The sequence below is a fragment of the Dermacentor variabilis genome, chromosome 5 (assembly GCF_050947875.1).
Source record: "Dermacentor variabilis isolate Ectoservices chromosome 5, ASM5094787v1, whole genome shotgun sequence".
Classification (NCBI taxonomy): domain Eukaryota; kingdom Metazoa; phylum Arthropoda; class Arachnida; order Ixodida; family Ixodidae; genus Dermacentor; species Dermacentor variabilis.
In genome coordinates, this window is record NC_134572.1 from 50,766,443 (window position 1) to 50,787,749 (window position 21,307).

The window sequence follows — 21,307 nt, forward strand, 5'->3', positions numbered from 1 at the left end:
TCGTGACCATCGAGTCGCACTTCAAGAGCAACAAACACAATAGGACATTATGGATAAATGAGGTCATGGGCTTGACTAAAACTTGTCTAGTCAGGATTAATCATAGTGAAAAAAGAAAAAACTAACCACAAACATAAATAACAACAAGACTTTTCGGCTCACACAAGAGACCCTTCTTCATAAGCCAGATTGTGAACAATGCTCCCTCATGGGAGCCGAAACATCTTGTTATTATTTTTGTGGTTGGTGTCCGTTTTACCTTTCACATTAAGCAATGAAAAAATTGTTTGAATTTGTTCATTTTGCTGCCATTAGTTATTCAACCGAATCTTGCAGTCCCGCAAGGTTTGCAATAAAGGTCGATCTACACGACAGACCAAATTGCTCTTTCGGACCGCGGTCCGCACATCACGTGATAGGACGTGCGGACCGCCCTTGGCCCATGCAAGACCGCGGCCCTCGCGGTCCAACAAATCACTGAGGCTTTTCCCGCATCAGTTTTGGCGGTGGACCGCATGCAAATCGCAGCGATTTTGGCGTAGCCAACGAATGTTGTCCGGCAACAGAGTGTCTTCAGCCAAATCCAATCTAGTTTTAGGCTCAGCAAAAGCTAGTCGTTTCATGTCCGCCATTCCGCCTACACATGCGTGCAGCGGATATATTTTTTAAACACCATTTCCTCTTGGAGTGACGAGGAGGTTTTTTTATCTTGTATCCGTTTTTGAGCAGTTCCCGGCTTTATAGGACTCGAGCCGGAATGATTACAATGATAACGCGAAAAAGTGTTAGTATAGCTGGTTGGTCCGCTCTGCCGTCTGCTATGGCGGTCCGCCGTGTGGATGTGCTCTGCGCCAGACCGGACCACGGCGGGCTGTGACGTCGCTTCACATGACCAATCGGTCCACGGACTTGGTCCGCTGTGTGGATCGGCCTTAACAAGAGTTTACATTTTTAAGATCATCACAGCACAAGTGCATGGCAGACTTTTACACCTCACAGAAAAACAGTAACCAATTACAATTACAGCCCCATAAAAGTAACTGAGCATTTACTCTATAGTAATCGATTACTTTGCTTTACTTTCCACCTTACTTTTCTTAACTTTGCACGAATACAGTAAATAGAAAGAACTGGACTGGTCCTTTCAATGCGTCCTCTGCAGTCCTTCACAAATAATTTTCACTAAGAATTGCTTTAAAAATGTCTTTTCGCTAATCTTTCCTCGTTTTCTTGTAGAGACACCTGCAGCAACATTGAAAAATTGATAGTTTAACTTTTTCCGTACTGCGCCCATTGTGCATCGTTAGCCGGTTAATGATGGTTTGAAACGCCGCTTTCGAGACCTTCCACGCTGCTCATGGACACACTGCGCTATTGGAGGGGAAGGAGGAGAACTATGTTTTATTTTCTATGCAGCTTGTTTTTTTCCCCACCAGGTGATTTTTGAACGCGCTTTGAAGTTTTGTGATCGTCAAAGTCGAAAGCAAGAATGGCCGCCCGCTACCGAATGTTTGAAGGGCCGCTTTCGAGACCTTCCGCGCCACTCATGAACGCACTTCGCCATCGGACATGAAGGAGGAGAACAATAATTTCGTTTTCTAAGCAGTTCAAATTTTTCCCAAGAGGCAGTAATTTTTGAACGCGCTTAGAAGTTTCGCGATCGTCAAAGTTGGAAGCAAAAATGGCTGTCTCTGAGAGCGGCAGGCATTGGGAAATATAATTTTATTATATGAGAGAAGCTCTAAGGTCAGACTTGTAAGAGAGGTGCTCAAATCTGAAAGCTTGCCATGTTCATGTGATCGAAGCATAGCTGCTGTGCACTGATAACCCATGTACATGTTTGCATCCCTGTGAGCACTGCAGTTCCCAGAAAATTGAAGTGCTCATATCTGAAAAATCTAACTTGTTACACGTAATCGATTACCGAAAAAAGTTATTGAAGTACAGTGAGCATTAAAGACTAAACAAAGTAATTGTTAAATGACAAAATTACCAAAGAACGAAATTGATTAAATGTGATTAATTACATGTAATTCGTTATGTACAAATCTGGTACATGGGGATGAAGAAAGAATAGACAAGTGAGAGCGCTCTGTCTTGTCTATTCTTTCTTCTTTCCCATGTATTTGCACTACAAACATCTTCTTAGTAATAGCAATGTACTATTTGTGCACCTAAACCTGTGCTTTGTACATATACCCACATAAGTTTTCAGAAGATGTATGTGTAAATGTGCATTATGTTTAAGGGGAAAAAAAAAGTTACCTCGTGGGGGCGTCTGTGTTAGGAGGCGTTTGGTGTGTTGCGACACCACGTACCCGAGCACACGAGGGTTGGACCCTCCCACGTCTAACCGTGCGCGGCATAGCCATGCCTGGGGAAAGGGGGACCCTGGGGGTTGAGCCGATGCCTGGTGTTCGGACCTTTAAAGCCCCCCCACCGGAGGCAACACACCTCTTTTGCCTCTGCTTCCCATAGACAGCACCCGCAGACTGCCCCACCTGGGGGAAATCGGTAGTTGCCTTTTGCTGTCTCTCTCTCTCTCTCCAACCTTCGTCTTTCTCTCAGTTTCCACTTTTCCTGTCTTCTCCTGGCTTCCCTTTACCTCCAATTTTTCCAGGCAACAAGGGTTGACCTTGTGTGAATAGCCAACCTAGGTTATTTCATATTTGGTTATAGTGATAACAAACAGCTGGCGCTTGCAGGACCTGTTTTTACAGTCCCTGTAGCGTCCCTTTGTAGGGCTTCACGGTGGGTGGCTGGCGTTATTGCCAAAAACTACACATTCCCCTATGGATAGTTCCTTCCCTCCACTCCCTGATCGCCCTCAGAAAAGAGGGCGCACCGATGAAGTTTTCCAGTTTTTTGGTCGGCAAAAAGAATCCTTCCCTCGTTTCCATGCCATTCATTCTGAAAAACCAGATAAACCAGTTTGAACAATTTCACCCTTCCTTGTTTCCAAGTCATTGACTGAAGTGTTTGGTCCAGATTATAAGGCGTCGAGGATGGCAAGCGGTGATCTCCTCTTGGAGCTCCGCGATCAGAAGCAGTATGAGAAATTACCGAAACTAGTGTCATCTGGGGAAACCCAAGTAATTGTAACCTCGCACTGTACGATGAACACAACCCGGGGCGTTGTCTCGGACGATGACTTGCTGGAGCTCACTGAGGCTGAGCTCTTGGAGGGTTTCAGTGACCAGAATGTTATCAATGTCAAAAGAATTAAGATGAGGCGTGACAGCAAAGAAATCAAAACCAAGCACCTGGTACTGGCATTCGGCTCAACTGTTCTGCACGAGGCTGTAGAGGCCGGGTACATCAAGCTTTGTGTTAGGCCATATGTGCCAAATCCCCTGAGATGTCTCAAATGCCAACGTTTCGGCCACATTTCACAGAGCTGCCGTGGCCGGCAAACCTATACTAAATGCAATGCCCATGAACATACCTCTGAATCTTGCGAGAGCACACTCCACTGTGTAAACTGTGATGGGGAGCACGCCGCGTACTCACGGTCGTGCCCATCCTGGAAAAAAGAAAATGAAATTGTCACAGTCTAAGTCAAAGAAAATATATCTTTCAAGGAGGCACGTAGGCGGGTGTGATACCTGTCTAAGAGCAGCTTTGCCGATGTGACGCGTCAGGGGGCAGTGCCACAACGGCCTCCGGCGGCTGTCTGGTCCACACACTGTGAGCCGGCAGTGATGCCATCCGGCCCCCCTGTGGCTACAGTTTGTACTGCTCCACCACCCCAGAAGAAGAGACCATCGACCTCCGGGCAGGTGGTCTCAAACGCCTTGTCTAATGTGCTGGGACCTTCACGTCAAACACAGCGCTCAGAAGAGCGAGTGTCCAGCGCCTCGCAAGAGGCGATGGACACAACAACCAGCCAGACAGCGCCACCAGCGCCTAAGGAGCGGCGAGCCTCTCTCGACCGCTCCAAAAAAGACAAAACTCGCATCACGGCGCCTCGAAAGGGCCCTTGAGCTAATCCTTGTCTCTTAAACACACAGCATTAAACACATTTAGCATAATGGATATACAAATACTACAATAGAATGTTAGAGGACTTCTCCATAACCTTGACGATATTAGATACCTCCTACACAAACATAATCCAATGTTGCTGTGTGTTCAAGAGACACATCTGAAACCTACTAACACTAATTTCCTTTGTAATTACTCTATCTTTCGGAATGACCGCAACAAGGCTACCGCCTCTGGCAGTGTAGCAATAGTAGCCCTCAAATCTGTCGCTTGCTGACCCGTCACCCTTAACATGCCCCTTGGGGCAGTGTCACTTCGAGCCATTCTTTTTAGCAAATAAGTAACTGTGTGTTCCATTTATATACCACCGAACCAGCGTCTCGAAAAAACAGATTTTTATGACCTCATTGATCAGCTTCCCGAACCTTACATACTCGTGGGAGATTTTAACGCTCATAACACGATGTGGGGAGTCACGTGACACGAGAGTTCGACTCATTGAAAATTTCCTTTTAACCTCCAGTGCGTGCCTGTTCAATAAGAAGGAGCCGACCTATTACACCACACAACACAACTTATATTCATCAATAGATCTAGCAATAGGCTCTGCTTCTCTTCTGCCTCATCTGGAATGGAATGTGATCAATAATTCTTTGGAAGTGACCACTTCCCTATAACTTTAGACTTAATAATGCAGCATGACAACCGTCCCCGTGTTCCCATTTGAAAATTAGCATCGGCTGACTGGGAGCATTTTAAGGAACCAACTCATTTAACACCAGATTTTATAAGCAATTTTAGTATCGGTGATGCTGTCGCATATTTTATGGCTTTTATTTGTGATGCTGCTGAAAAGTTTGTCCCGCAAACCAATGCTGGTTCACTTAAAAGACGTGTTCCCTGGTGGAATGAAGACTGTAGAGATGCGCGAAACAGGCAGAATAAGGCATGGGGCATATTGCGCAGATCATCGAATACAGAAAATCTCTTTGAATTTAAACACATAATATCGCAGGGAAGGCGGATACGACGTCAGGCGAAGAGAGAAAGTTGAAAGAGGTTCCTTTCAAGTATAAGTTCGTACACACAGGAGGCCTAAGTTTGCAATGGTATAAGGAGACTGAAAGGGCAGCAAATAAATCCATTGCCTCTGGTGAACGATCAAGGGAATACCTTAGAAGAGCAGGCGGATTTTCTTGGGGAGCTCTTTGAGCGTGTGTCGAGCTCAGTCCACTATTCTGAGTCCTTCCTTAAACACAAAGAAATAGAAGAACGTAAGCCAATCATAGCTAAATGCAGACAGAATGAACCATATAACCGCCATTTCAGTATTGCCGAGTTGAGAGCTACCTTGAACACATGCAAGAGCTCTGCACCGGGACCTGACAGAGTCTTGTATGACATGATCAGAAACTTAGGTACTGACACACAAGTTACACTACTTGCACTTTTAAACATTATTTGGGCTGCGGGTTATCTTCCATCCACGTGGAAAGAAGCGATTGTGGTCCCTGTTCTGAAGCAGGGTAAAGACCCTTCCTTCGTGGCAAATTATCGTCCGATAGCTTTTACAAATTGTCTGTGTAAGCTTTTTCAAAAAATGATTAATCGCAGACTCATACATTTCCTTGAATTCAACAATATACTTGATCCTTATCAGTGTGGCTTCAGAGAAGGGCGGTCGACAACAGATCACCTTGCACGCATTGAAGGATATATCCGCGATGCATTTGTACATAAACAGTTTTTCCTATCAATAAATCTCTATATGGAGAAGGCGTATGACACAGCATGGCGTTACTGGATCTTGTGAGACTTGTCGGGAATGGGTATCTGTGGAAATATGCTGAAAATAATTGAAAGCTATTTGTCGAATTATATCTTGCACGTGAAAAACGGCAACATATTATCACGACCTCTTATACAAGAAACTGGTGTACCCCAGGGAGGCGTACTCAGTTGCACACTCTTTATCGTTAAGATGAACACACTTCGAGCTTCACTACAACCGGCCATTTTTACGTCTACGTAGACGATATACAAATAGGTTTAAAATCCTGCAACCTTAGTGTGTGAGAGACAGGTAAAGCAAGGCTTAAACAAGTGAGCTGACCAGAATGGATTTAAAATCGACCCCTAAAGAAGTTCTTGTGTTCTCTCTACAAAAAAGAGAGGCCTGGTTCCAGATCCTTGTGTAGAACTGGGCGGACAACAAATTCCTGTCAACAAAGAGCACAAATTTCTAGGTGTTATACTTGACTCCAGGCTTACTTTCATTTCACACATAAAATGTCTTAAAGCGAAATGTCTAAAAACAATGACCCTACTTAAAATTCTATCCCACACAACATGAGGTAGCGACAGGAAGTGTTTACTGAATCTTTACAGGAGCCTAGTTCGATCACGATTAGACTATGGTGCCGTAGTATATCACTCTGCCGCACTGAGCGCGCTAAAGACGTTAGACCCCGTTCATCATCTGGGTATCTGCCTGGCCACTGGCGCATATAGAACTAGCCCTGTCGAAAGTCTATATGTAGAGTCAGATGAGTGGTCACTCCATTTTCAGAGAACATGCATCAGCTTCACCTATTTTCTCAAAGTGTGCTCTAATAAGGAACATCCGTGTTTCACAAGCGTTAACGATTTGACGTGTGAAACTCTTTTTTTGTAATATACGCTCTTTGAGACTTCCTTTGTCGCTGTGTGTAAGAGAACTTAGTGAGGAAATGGATGGTCCCAGTTCTCGAGCATCGCCTAATGACTCCACCTAAGCTATTACCACCCTGGGAGTGGCAAGCGATAGACTGTGATGTATCCTTTGTAGAGGTCACAAAGCACGCACCTTACCTCGAAATGGCTGTGCATTTCGGTGACCTTCTATCGAAGTACTCCTGCTCCGAATTCTACACAGACTCGTTGAAATCACATGCTGGTGTATCTTATGCTGCTGTTGCTCCCTATTTTTCTAAATCTATGTATTGACGTATCTACGTATTGACCCCGCAAACAAGTGTCTTCACTGCAGAAGCCTATGCAGTACTGTCTGCAGTAAAACATATAAAGAAATTAAAACTCAACAGAGCAATAGTATTCACAGACATGCTAATTCTTGTAAAAGCGTTAATTTCTTTACAAAAGCATACAAATCCTGTTTTCATTGAACTTTACTCACTCTTCTGCATTATTTATCTATGACATAGACATGTAGTAATATGCTGGGTACCGGGCCATAGAGGTTTCGAGGGTAATGTACTAGCTGATAAAATGGCCACATCACTCACATCACTAGCTATTATTCTGTCCTTGTCACAGATCTGAAGCCTTTCTTATGAAAGAAACTGCGAAAACACTGGCAACGCATGTGGTACGCAGAAATAAATAATAACCGGCAAGTTAAAAAGCCACAATTAGGTTTTTGGCCCTCCTCAAGAAAATCTCGGCGAACAGATGTCCTATTCTGGGTTCGCAGAATAGGGCACACATTTAGTACTCATAATTTTCTGCTTACTAGAAATGAACCTCCAACCTGTGATCGATGTGGTGAGAGGCTGACTGTCCTCCACGTCCTCTTGGAGTGTCGGAAAGCCGAATCTGAGAGAAAGAAACATTTTCCTCTTGCATATCATTATTGCGTCCCTCTTCACCCGGCTATGTTTCTTGGTAAAGAACCATATTTTTAACACCAAAGCAGTCCTCAATTTCTTAAATGATGTTGTCCTACATTTTATAAGCCCATTAAATTCGTAGTGCATCCTCTTTCTAGAAAATGCCGCTGTGATAGTTGTTTTGAATAGCACATGCCTCCAGGCCCTTGTGTCTCGAGGGCTCTAACGAAGCAGTGGTGCTCTATTCAATTTTAACATCTTAAATTTTTTGCATATCATACCATTATTTTGCAATGCATCTTAATGCTCATAGTACACGTCATTTGTCATCACCATAATTTTATTTCATATAGACTTTATGCCCTTTAGAGCGACCATATTTAAGGCCCCTTTACAGCCATGCTACATCAACTTCATAGAAGTCATAACTCCACTGCAAACTCATCAACACTGGCTTGGCGCTCTTTGGCCATACCTGGCCCTTGCGCCACTAGACACTACACATTCATTCAAAAAAAGTTGGCTCGCATTCCGGGTGCACAGCAAATGTGTTCTAGGAAATCTTCAGAGAGATAGGTTGCTCAAAACCGATTAAGTATTATTCACTCAAAACATTATTTGTGATTCTGTAGGAGGAACAGGTTAAACATAAGCAGAAAAATGAAGAACCAGCATTTCTTTTCTGGAATTTCGCACCTAAGCTGCAGTGTCTGTCACATAATTTGGGGGCAGGTAAACTCCCCAGAACTTGTAAGGCTGAGTTGCAGCCTACTTAAAGATATTTAAAGTAGCCCTTTGTTCATTTAGGCATAATTAACTACTTGAGCAGACATTTTAAAGATCCAGGTTACATTGCAGGGAGCCTGCTATCGAGATGTCACAGTGAGGTCACCACCTATTCTATATCTGCACGTGTATTGAACTGGCCTCGTCAACAGGTACCATAATTAATTATTTGTTGTGCTTTCTGGGAATGGAGGCTATATAGTGTAATTACTGGGTTGGTGGCTATCCACTAAAGCAATTAAAATCAGACGAACATTTTCTGTCAGTACTCCTTTCATGCGCTAGTCTGCTATTCAGCATGAGCAAAGGGAAGGCAGAAGGAAACGATAAGAGATCAGTGATATGATAATGGCAACAAGCCAAGAGATGATAATACAAGATTTGGACCATAATTTTGTAGTGATGCTTTTTCCAATGCTCTTTCCTTTTGCGCTTTGTCAGTAGTCAGAGCAAAACTCCATCTGCATTATCAATGGGATCAGTGACCATGAACAGTGGATAATAAGATTGGCATAGAATTGAGCTGAAGGCATCTCTACAAAGTCGCAGTTTTGCATGCGCTGAGGAGCTAAGGTTTACTTTAAAGCTTTGCATCCAATTTGCTCATATGCAAACCACACCGACACCCTAAATCCTGAGAAGCACAACACCTGTGTGGTTGTTGTTCCATGATGACGCGTTTCTCATAGTTTCTTATAGTCTAGCAGTGCCAGGGATTGCACTGTTGACTGACATTCTTCAGCATGTATCGGGGACAGGCAGGGATATGCTGCATATTATTTCACACAGACATGAATAATGTGGCTACATTCTTAAGCAGCATAAAAATAAAGAATTTCAATTACATGGACACTCGAGACGCATTTATGCTGCTGGTGCTGCTGTTGTCATGCTGTCCCACTGACTGTGCATGTGCAGCTTGCATGCTAAGGATTAGAGGATCTCTAGAGACACAGAGTACATTTGGCTGCAAAGACGACGACACAAAGTGGATGCACTGTCGTCATCTCAATTGCCTTGGTAGCACCACAAGGGCGGCATTCTGCCTTTCGATGCTGGCGTAAGCGTTGTGTGCACGCACTGTATAAGCACGGTAGTGTTCCTCCTGAGCTCCTGTGTGTATGCTCTAGTCTGAGCAGTAAACATCAAACTAATGTTATTTAACATTTGAATCATCACTGACTAACGGCAACGCTTTCCCGTCGGTCTCATCTCGTGCACCATCGAAGTCCGATGCGTGCCACACTACCGGTGATGCTCGTCATGCCAGCGTTGTGAGATGCCTGGTAGCTGCCAGAACACTGTTCCTTCTGGCCAGCAGGGGTTGCTCTCATGCTGTATTATGCCAACATTTCACGCCTGTGTATAGTTAGAACACCGTCCAAGGAGTTCAAACAGAACACTTTGCTATTGCTGTCAATGCTTCGCCCTTCAGGTAAAACTGCCAAATTCTTGTGGAAACTGCTTTCCAAAAGCTTCAATGGACAGTTTGCGTGTGTCCTATGTTTCGTGTTGCATTGATAATTTTATGTACCCTAACACAGTAAATGGGGCTTAGTAAAATTTTTAAATAAACAGAAATAAGTATGTAACTTTGGGTGGTCTGCGCTCACCACGAAATTATGTAACACACTCTGTACTGTTACTAGTACTTGCACAATGCCCTGTGGGGCTCTATGGTGAGCATTTCGGCCACAATAACTGCATGATTGATTGTGGGGCAGGAAATATACTAATTTGAGCTGGGCTGTGCCACAACAAATACGCACAGCAAAGTGTGGTTGCCGGCACCAATAAGAATAACGCAATTGGTCCAATTAGTTTCTGTCCAAAAACATAATTGAGACCTATTAAAGCCATTTAATGCCAACTGTGCTGTTGAGCCATAAAGTCAACTGGAGTGAAAACATAAATAAACAAGAAAAGTTTGGCTTCTTGACGTAGAAAGTGCAATTTTGCATTGGTCATGTGGTTCATTTATGTACATTTCAGTGCCAAGGAGAGCAAGCGATGGCTGCCCCTCTGTGAGCCCCCACCGGACGCAGCTTGAGAGGATCTACAATCAAACTGTTGCGGAAAACAAGTGCATAATCAAGGCCCTTCAGCAGGAGTGTCAGCAGCTGCAGGTACTCATCTCTCATGTGTCCTGTATACACCACACAGTCATGTATGTATAACAAGTGGAAGAGTGTTGGTGTGGTTCAGCAATGAATTTTATGGCTATAACTGGGCAGTGTGACAAAACATGGGCAATAGCAGGGGGACAAAGAAAATAAATGGGATGTATGTGCCCTATTTCTTCATCTCTCTCCTTTTGTCCATGTTTATGCAGTGCTGTCCATGTGTAGGTATTTGCCAACTTGCCACACATTTTGGCCAATCTGTAATGACTTTCACACGTGTCAAGTTGTGATCAAATGAACTGGCTACTCAATGTGCTTTTGCACTTTTCCAAGTTGATGTACTGCCGCGGAGTTTTCCTTTTGTTAAAGTGCGGTGTTCAACAGAATTCAGTCTAGTTATAACATGTTGCTAAGGAGGTGGAATCGCTGTCACTGATAGTGTCATTAACGGAACTTGAAGGAAACAGTGCTGAAAAACAGGATGATGATGAGAGAAGACATACACGGTGCTGTGTTTGTCTCGTCTCATAATCATCCAGTTTTTTTAGCACTGTTTCTTTCAAGTTTTGTAATGTACCAACCAGCTGAATTCAACATGCTACTGCATGTCCCTTACGATGAAATTTTCTTATTTTTACAAGCTCCTTGATCATGTCTCTACAGCCTCAAGTTGAATGTGAAAGGAATTATAAAAATTAGTGCATGGAAAGATCCGGTTTACAAAATTCAAGCTAGTAATGTGTGGCACTGAAAATAATTCATATCCTTTGACATTTCACTTGGATCAGCGGTGACAGGAAGTCCAGATAAACATCATTAGTGTGTTTATACACTTTGTGGTAGCACTTTTTTCACAGCTCTCTTGGTTTGTTCAGTCAGCAGCCATTGCCTCGCTTTATTTTCCTAATTTTTTTATATTGTTGTTTCAGAGCAGATGATAAGCACTGATGTTGATACTCGTGCAGAGGCATTGTTGTCCCATGGATGCCCAGCAGCAAGCCGAAATACAACGGCGGCATTCCCTGCATGTCCAGCAGATGGCACATCTACAGCCGACCCTGATGGCTTCGTCAGTTTCATCACCGCCTTCCATTGCCGGGTCGCCCATACACCAGAGTCCATCGCATGGGGCCGGGCCGCCGAGCCCTGCAGCCACCCTCTCACAGCACTTGCAGCGGCTTCACCTGCAGCGTCAGGGCAGCCCCGTTGGCTTCTGCCCTGACCCGTTTGCCCCTGACCCGCTGGGTCCCGGCGGGTCGCCACCCTTGGACACCGGGGGCACGTCCCCTGGGGCATCGCCCCCATACCCATGCGGCAGCGCATCCCCACAGGGCGCACCCGGGGCCTCGCCGCCCCCTTTCTCAGACGCAGCCCACCCACGACTGCAGAGCCTTGTGGCTCAGCAGCTGGCGCGAAACAGCCCGCCGCCGGTGTTTCCTAATCTGGGCATGATCCGCGAGGACTCCACCGAGAATGGCGGCTTGGGCCCACTCCAGGTGCCCTGCCTGCGGCCTGAGATCGTGGTCAGCCCTGCTGTGTTCGAGCCATTCCCAGGTAGCAGCCGAGGCTTCCCACCACACATCAGCGTGACAGACGAGCTGGGCAAGGAGGTTCTGACGTCGTCCTCATCGTCCACCACATCTCCCTCGTCGTGCTCGTCCGCGACGGCCTATTCAGAGGCCTCACTGCTGCCCCTCGACCTTGCCTACTCACCTGTGCGTTGGCAGGCGACACCACTGGATGAAGTGCCCATGGCAGCCTGGGCACTCCCACCATCACCTCTGCATGCGTGCTGTGGCGAAGCCCCTCTGCAGAAAAGCCCCAGTGGGTCTTTGTGCCTCTTGCTTGGTCGAGGCATCTCACCTTGTCGGGGCACTGGCGGCGACCTGCTGCTAGACATCCAGCGGCGCTTAGATGCACACGCCCCTGAGCTGCCACTTGTTCTACAACCGTCGGAGCGGGGGCTGGCACTCAAGCACCCAGCAGCCGGTGTTCAGATAGAGCTGGAACTCTGTGACGGGCCGCACCCGGATGAGTGCGGCCTTAAGATGCGCCGCATTTCGGGCGACAGTCTTCAGTACAGCGAGCTGTGCCAGCGGCTCGTGGCGTGCATGAACATGTGATCTCGGGACAGCCCACCGCCGATCTAGCGGCGCTGCCAGTGCCTCTGTGCGTGTCTGTGCTTGTCCGTGCCTGCCCTCCAACCCAGTGACTACCCATGGCTGCATCAGCACTGAACTGTTGAGACTGGGTGCTGGCCATCTGGCTGACCACACGGGTCTGTCATTTGTCGCGTCCTTGCTGGCCTACCTTTTTTTCCATGGCCACCCTTTGGGATCATCGTTTCACTCAGAAGGGCTCCTTTTTGACAGTACTGAACCAGCCTATCGAAATGGCCCCTTACCTGAAGATTGCAATGTGATGTCAGAAGGATGCCGAATAACCTTTCCTGTGTTTTTATGATGTGTGTATGTGCTCAGGGGTACGTGTGTGTGTGTGAATGTGAATACAAAAAGACGTACACTGGTGGTGTTTATTAAGTTCAGTCTTTTGTTTTAGTGTCAATTCAAATGAATTACGACTGGGACAAAAACTATGATGTCTATTTTTCATGCATTTTTATTTCTTGCGCTAATGTAAAGCAGTAGGTTATAACGTTCAAAGATGGCCGTGAGGTTGGAGAGAGAATGACTGTTATTTAACATCTTTCTTTTTGTTTTACCTGAAAATGTTTGTCTCCAGGCAGTACTTCTTTTTTCCTTTGTGATACTGTAGAAGGCAGTGTGGGAAAGCCCACCAGAGCAGGAAATGCAGTGGAGGAAGCATGTAAATGTTTGGTGTGAGCAACATTAGTGTGGGCATATGCAATACAACAACCCTCACTGTTTGGTGAGGTAAAGGTCATAAGTGCGTGGCAAACAGGTTTGCCATGTGAGTAAGCTATGCTACGATCGTTTATTAACTTTTTGTATTAATGCAATGAAATCGACAGTCACGAAGAATAGGACTGGGAGGGCTTATGCTAGAACAGTAATAGACGACTGTGTTTAGATTTTAATGTTTGCACTGTTTTCAGCAACCTGTATTACAGCTCTAAGTAGGGAGTTCTTGATGGCTCTCTAAAATCTGGTGGCTTGGTTCTGCTTTCTCAATGCTCCTGCGTGAGCTTTTCCTATTTGTGCCTTGTAACTAAATGTTAAGACCGAACCATTCTGCAAGATTGCCACCTGGTATGGAACTTGTCATTTGAGCGTGCATATGGCTAAGGAACAAAACCTGCTAATTTGGCACTTAATTGTGGATGAGCAGAGTTGTATAAAATATTTTGAAATAATTTCTGTCATGAACACAGGCAAGTTCCAAATACCAAAGTGATCCCTTGAAGGTGGGTATCAAATATAACTGCCTTTGATCAACCTGTGTCTGTGAAAATTCATTGTGCACTGCTTGGATAACTATGTTGTCATTTTGTAAGATGTGTTGGTATATGTTTTTGTATCCAGAGGAGTATCTCTTTGGAGTTAATGAGGATGTTTCAATGACCATGTCTCAGTGGATGGTTTGCTTCGTAATCAGCATCAAGAGTTACTTATCTTCCAAACTCAGTTTTATGAGTAGTGTGTGTGTGTGTGTGTGTGTGTGTGTGTGTGTGTGTGTGTGTGTGTGTGTGTGTGTGTGTGTGTGTGTGTGTGTGTGTGTGTTTGTGTGTGTGATCATCACTAAGTGGGAAGACTATATCTTGGTAATCTGCATGAAATGAGTTTTGAGTTCATACATCATAAAAAAAATTGTGGCTGAGTGTAACAAATGCAAGAACAATGGTAGGAGAAGTGCATGAACTCTCTAAACTTTTTTATTTGCAAACTGATGCATTCAGCATATGGCTAAAGAAGCTCGTGTGCAAAGCAGGATCAAAGGCAAGAAAATTGATGACTAGATTTAGGTGTCCCGCAAAGGATGTACGGTAAGCAATCCATCATAGGTGCAAGTGATAACAATGAAATATTATTAATAACCTATGGACATCCATTACGAGGACATGGATATCCTAGGGATGGTTCGAATACATTCTGCAGACATCCTTCACACAACCTTCTGGCCTCACTTTCCGTGTCCTGCAGACATCCTTTGCATGTCCGCAATAAAGATCATGGGGACATGCTGCATACATATTATGGACATATTCCAGGGCCTTTTGCACGTTGTTCAATTGCTATAATGCTTGTTCCGTTCGCAGCACACGTTGCATGACAGATGCGTGCCCACACATCAAGAACAGGTACATTGCGTGCACGTGTTACACATGCATGCACGTGTGCGGTAGTGCAGTATTACTCCTCGTTCTTGTAGGCCTTCCAAAATGTGCAAGTGGCACATTGAACTAACTAAAGCGTTCAAAGCAAATTATGTCAGAAAATTCGCAAAGGGCAATGTACACATGAGCTGCAGGCATGATAGTTTCAAACTGTAATTCAAACACACGAGAAAACAATTTTGTTTCGAGGAAACTCAATATTCAAGTGTATGCCGAGAAAGGTCTTTGAGTGATATCGTTGGGACATCTTGGGTTAGATATCCAAAACTGGATGTCCAGCATAAGTCCCATTTGTCTCCTAAACAGTTGGCGCAGACATTAGGGCATGATTTGGATGCTTTATGGATGAAGTGTCTTTTCTTCACAGGGATAGCACTGTTTGTGGTTCGCTGACACTCAGGTCCCATCTCTTCTGTCAGAATTTGCCTCTTCTAGAGGGCGGGCAGCAGTGTCAAAACCCACTTTCAAAGCATTTTACTTGTACACGCAAGCTGGGCTGGAGTACTCGTCAAACGAAGATGGGCACCCCCAGCCGATCAGCATGTCAGCAGCAGATCAAATGGGCATGTCCAGTAAGTGGACATATACAGAATATCCATCCAGGCTTATCCTCAAATGATGTCGTAAATGCATACCTGCCAACTCTCCAGAGTGTTCTGTAAGGTTAATTAATTTGGGCTTGTTTTGCAATTTTACGAATGTTGCATCCAGTTTTACAAAAAATAAATTCTGCCTGGAAAAAAGATTTACTCATTGGTCTCGGAATCTTTCATTGGAGTCTCCCGATGATGAGTTGACGTTAAAGGATTCTTGCGTCTAGTGAGTTTATACAGAACAAGTTCTATAAGCAGCCGAAAGCGGCAGCAGCAATGTCGATGAAAAAGTCACTATCATTTAAAAGCACTGTGTTGCTTCTCAGTCTTCGCTGTTTCTTATGTGCTGTATCTAAAGGTGTCAGTATCCTTAATCATTAGGTGCATAAGGTTCATTAATAAAATGTGTACGTATCCCTCAAAAAGCATGCGCTCAGGGCAAGCTTTAAAGAAATGCCTGCTATCCCCCCCCCCTTCTTTTCTTCAGTGTTGTATTCACGGGATGTTACAAATATTGAAGTTTACAGGTTGGCAGGTATGTAGATATTAAGTTGCATTATAAAATGTGTAAAGAAATTGATGTCTATGTGCATCTAGGCATTACTTTAAACTTGTAAGTTCATACAAATATGTTGGGCATATTGTCTCTATGCCCACAAAACAAACCTAGGGCGTACCTTCGTGTCCACAGCTTTCAGGCGAAGAGAAAATATCTTGATTGCCGTCGTCTGTCAATAGCATTGAATCATTGGATCATGATGTTTAGTAGCTGCCCTTCGTTGGAGTAATGCTAAGCCATGTGTTCTAGGCAAGTTGTCACATGCGAATTTTGTAGCCTTGGATGAACTGCTTTCCTGCATTAGGTGACATGCTGTTGCTGAGTGGTTATCTAAGTAAACTCGTGAAAAGCCAGCACTGCAGAATTATGCAGCAACAAAATGAAGCTGGGTGTTCTAATTGCATGCGTGGTTGTATGCCAAAAAGATAAAGTTAATATGGCATTCAAAAGTTATTTTTGACTACAGTGTTCATTGAACATCTGTAGACTTGTTTATGGACAGGTGAAATGAATTGAAAATGAATTTAAAAGCACTCTGCAGCTTTTCACCATATCCTACTGGTAAGTTGCGTTAGCGATAGCATCACTGTGCAATGAGTAGGTCAGAAAAACTGGATAAAAGATACAATTTTTTAGCGGCTTCATCTAGCAGTAGTCATCCTTGCCTGGTGCGATGAGAGTTTCTAATTTCGAAAGACATTTGTTGCCATGAAAACCGTGACCACACATGAGGCGTAAGGACACTGCATCACAGCAAAACCTTATAAGAAATGATGTTTACGTTGTTGAAACGCACGGACTGTGTTGATCACTAAATCGGCAATAGTGCTTGCTGCTAAGTGGATGCCATTGTGTCACTTTGGTCATTGGGCCTACCCAAGGGTGCTTCATCCTGTAGACGAAGCACGGCGCCACCTGAAGTGGTGCACAGGGGAGGGCACAGTGATCTTCGGAACCGTACTGGAAAACTGATGTGGTAAGTTTTTCCATTGCCTAAATTTAGTGCTAGAGTGGGCACAGTGATTTCACCTTTCCTGGGGTGACAAAAATGTGCTGGAAGTGCTGGTGGGTCTGTTTCCTTTGCTATTGCCATTCTGAACATGAATGCTGTTGCCTATTTGTTGCGTGCATTTATCCAAAGATAAACTTGTTGAGAGCACGCATTTTGTCCTACTGCCTTTTGTGTACTTGTCCTGTTAGCTATGCTAATTTTGTGTGATGTGTGCACCAACTAGCTGAACAACTGTTATGCAGGCTTGACAGGAAGCACTTGAGCTTTTGTAGTATTTGTGCAAGTGTTTGGTAATGTGGCACCATTTCAGCTATGAAGGTACACACACATTCAGTAATGTTTAATTCTCAATGTTGCTTAGTTGTGCGCAATGCAACTGTGAATAATGGGGATTTAAGATGTCTGCATACACTGTGACCTGCTCTGCAGCACTCGTTATCGGTATTTTGTGTGTGCACTACTAGGAATACCTGATTCAGACTGTAAGCCAACTGTTCTTATTTTATTTGCTCCTTTTTACCTCGACTAACATTTGAATCCTGCAGAATCAGCATGAAATCATTGAACAGAGTTTGTGAAGGCAACAGTGTTGCAGAGTGTCCTTTCCACATTCCTGCGGGTACAGCTGAACCTTCTTATGAAAAAGCCACATTCAACACGAAAATATTATCATTACAAATGCATTATTCGTTATACACATGTATTTGTTACATGCTGGTATCAACAAGGAAAATTTTAAGATTTACTGCATTGTATTCTATAATTCGTTATAACCATGTTCGTTATATCGAGCTTTCTCTGTATAATTTTCTACCCAAGAGACAGCGTGTAGCTACCTTGTAGACAATGCGTGTTGCCTGTGCATAAGCTGTCAATTTGTTGCTCTGTTTGTTTCGAGGGTACATATTGTCGATGCAAACCATTCCCGAACTCCCTGCTGCTCTTGTTGTGTAAATAGACGACGATGAAGAGAAAGTGGATGCTGCATAGTCGCAAGGTTTGTATAAAATGGGAAGACCTTCTTGCAACTTCTTGCAGGAAGTTTGTGTACAGTTGCTACTACCTGATGTCATTTTCTAGACATACCACGCCTTTTGACCAATCTTTCCTGTAGATTGGCCGACCAAGGGACCCCCGTGTCGTTGGCCACCATGTATTTACTGACAAGAAACCCAAGTCTTCTTTTTTTCTTTAATGCTGCGGGTAATCGTCCAGCCGAAACAATGGCAAATTTGGAATCTTCTTTCCCTATGTGTTTAACTAACTCACATGCGTCGCAGACTTGCAGCCAATGCAGACTTGAGTTTACAGGGGACCTAAGAGAAGCTCAACTCATGGTGACAGGCAATTCGAGGGTTGTTTTCACAGCGACTCTGCGCCAATGTTCTAACCATGCAATTTCTGTACAGAATTGGTAATAGTTGAGGTAGTTACCATGGCTCCAGCTGTTTGCATGTAAAAGAGTTCAGTATGCCACCAGCTGCATTGTCGGGAGTTTTGTTCATGTTCAAATAAAAAAATCTGCTTGGGTAAGTGCTCCACCTTGGCCCAATGCCAGGGGGGATAGGGACTTCAAAGTCATTGCAATAATGGGTGCCATTAAAAGGATCCAATAAAATATTTATTGATAAGTTGTTGGCGTTCACCGTGCAGTACATTGAATGGCCAATATCTTTTTCTTTATGATGTCCACAGCTGGTTCATTTTGTATGTGACCGAAGTACATTGCACCTGGAATGTGCTGTTACATGTTTACATTTTCTTTTAATGTTGCAGCAGGTACAACATAAAGTTTGCATACTCTGTGTTAAAAATGATAAATTTAGTGCCAGATAATTTGCAGAAGTTGACACCACAAATGCAAGCCTCACACCACACAAAAGCAGGTCTGCAGTGCTATCATGGCCTGTAGTATTGTACTGAACATACCAAGAACTGGAAAAATTGTAGGGATGTCTGAATGAGTAAAAGAGAGATGGCAACAACTGCGAACATAAGCATATGTTGCCTAGCTTTAAGCATTGAGCAAGAAGAAAAAGGGCTTAATAGATACTGATAGGCTAGTTAGTGAGCCATGATACTGAAGCATTAGTAGTTCAGTGCCTGTGTATGGCCTTTTTGTGAGTGCGTGAATGTGTCGGAATTAGGTGCGCTGCTTCAATATCAAGGAAAAGAGGATCCAAGGGCTCTAGTCCTTCTTTCTTTCATTTTCTTTTTATAGAACACAACTGATAATGAAGCCAGAGAAAATGGGAAATTAACTTTTTTCAGTAACAGTTAAATTCCCCTGTGCTTTCTCTGGCGCAGTGAAGAACCTGTGGCAAGTTGTCGCTTCAACTACTTTAATTTCTTTTTTCTTTAATATTTTCTACATCTTATTTCTACTTCTACGTAATATTTTCTATTTTATTCCTACAAATAACGAAGTTTCCTTATGCTTTCTCGGTCTCGATCCATTGTCTATTGTCTTGATATGGTTTTAGTTTTAAGCATATTTTAGGGTGTGAAGTGAACGTTCAGGTTTAGGAAGACCGTGTTCAAGTTACAAATATATGCGAAGAAAAAAAAATAACTAGTACAATAATAATAAAGACGCATATCGGCATTTGTGAACTGGTAGGACCTGCGTGCGCGCTGTGCGCTTGCCGACACCCTCGATTGGGCTTGCTAGTAGGGCGTGCTTTTGTTTTAGAGGCGAAGCATGTGTTCCCGATAGAACTGCTAATTAGCGTGGTCATGTCGAAGCAAAGGCGTTTGAAGCTCTCGGTGTATATAGGCTAACACTGACAGGCTCTACGTATGCCCCATTAATCGGAAAATTAGTTGGACATTAATCCGCTGTTGGAAGTTGACCGACCAGGCCGTGCAAAGCAGCACGCAGCTCTATGGTATCTCTTGAGGATGAGGCATCGAACATTCCATTAACAAAAGCCGGCAGTTTTCGAGCTTGCTGCCAGAACGGACCGCTAATGCGCCAAGTACAAGGACACCATTGTGGACAATTAAGGCTCCCGCGTTTAAATGTCTTTTGTTCTTCCTTTTAATCTTGTAGCATTCTTATGTGGTAGGTGCCCGTATTTTCAGAAACCAATTGCGTCATTATCAATCCCGACCAGACGAACTTCCGCCATACCCTAGATTCCGCATGTACTCTGTTCACTTAAAGGTGTATGCATGCTCAGCACGGGGTGGACTTTAGCCGCGTGGCACTGCCCTCTACAGCGTAACAGATTTGGCACCACGGGAATCCAAATGGCAGGTGTCAAGGCCACATGTCTGCCAACTCGTGATATGCTTGGCGGTACAATCGTAGAGACGGATAAGAGGTCGTCAATGGCGAAGGCCAACGGTACCGGGTGTAACATTTCGTCGCTGATCGTTTGCACCAGTCTTTCCCAACTAAAAGCAACTAGTAAGTTCCTGAATTAAACTACGACAGATTGAAGGCTATAACCTTATATGTAGCACTTCACTGTCGTCGGTCAAATTATTGTACCCTATTGACGTTGCGTATGAATTTCGTTGATGTTTCATAGCTTCCAGAGCCCTGCCGGAAATGAGCTGAAGATAACAGAAATGGGATATAACACACTGCCATCATTAAAAGGTGATATGATTCTCACTGAAACAATTCTTGAGTTCTCACACTTTTAAGGCAGAATTGTGCAAATGCATATTGACAAATTACAAATGAATAGCTTGCCTCTAATAAATATTTGCTCCTTTCGTAAAAGAACATGCTTGGTAGTTCATGCTCGGAACAGATCACTATTGATCAACCTTGTTGGTTTGTTGTGATCATTATGAGGTAGTAATATCAACTGCATTCACTGCAATAATGTTTGGTTCACATGTTCACAGGAGCCTCATCTACAGATCAGGAGTGTCTGTCTTTATAGAGAGCTCGGTGCCTGGTATCTGCACCGAAATAGTTGCATTAACAAACTTACAGGCTTGGTATCGGAAACACAACGCAGCAGCAACTTGTGAACAAAGTATTAGCGGCCCTGCTTTTTGCAAGGTTTTGAAACGCGCGCTGCTGGCCACTTTGACCAATCGAAGCGCTCGTCGCGTATGCAGCTGCCGACGCCAGGGCGGGGCGGCGCTGCAGTGTCTGTCATGGCGGCCGACCCGCGGAGCGAAGCAGGCTGGTTAGTTGGCAGCGCGGAGTACGCGGCCGAGTTCGCTAGACCTACTTTTGAGTTGTGTGAGTGCCGTTTCTTGTGAAACACGTTGTGGATTGCGCCGGAGGCATGGAGCAGAAGAGAACAGAGTGACTCGGTAAGTCGTTCTCTTTGAGAAAAAAAGTATTTCCAGGCGTACTTTT

General features: G+C 44.2%; 2 protein-coding genes across 2 annotated transcripts in view; both read left to right on the forward strand.

Annotated features, from left to right (window-relative positions):
* The window catches only part of Sik3 (Salt-inducible kinase 3), a 111,231-nt gene extending 92,620 nt beyond the window's left edge, over window positions 1-18,611 (forward strand). The window contains exons 14-15 of the mRNA XM_075692471.1: window positions 10,371-10,504; window positions 11,467-18,611. Of these exons, the coding sequence (XP_075548586.1) occupies window positions 10,371-10,504; window positions 11,467-12,624 (1,292 nt within the window). The 3' untranslated portion in view covers window positions 12,625-18,611. The remainder of the gene's footprint in view (window positions 1-10,370; window positions 10,505-11,466) is intronic.
* A 2,477-nt stretch (window positions 18,612-21,088) lies between these two features.
* CdGAPr (GTPase-activating protein CdGAPr) overlaps window positions 21,089-21,307 on the forward strand; it is a 317,407-nt gene continuing 317,188 nt past the window's right edge. Inside the window, exon 1 of the mRNA XM_075692467.1 lies at window positions 21,089-21,261. The gene's annotated coding sequence lies outside the window, so the exon portion shown is untranslated. The remainder of the gene's footprint in view (window positions 21,262-21,307) is intronic.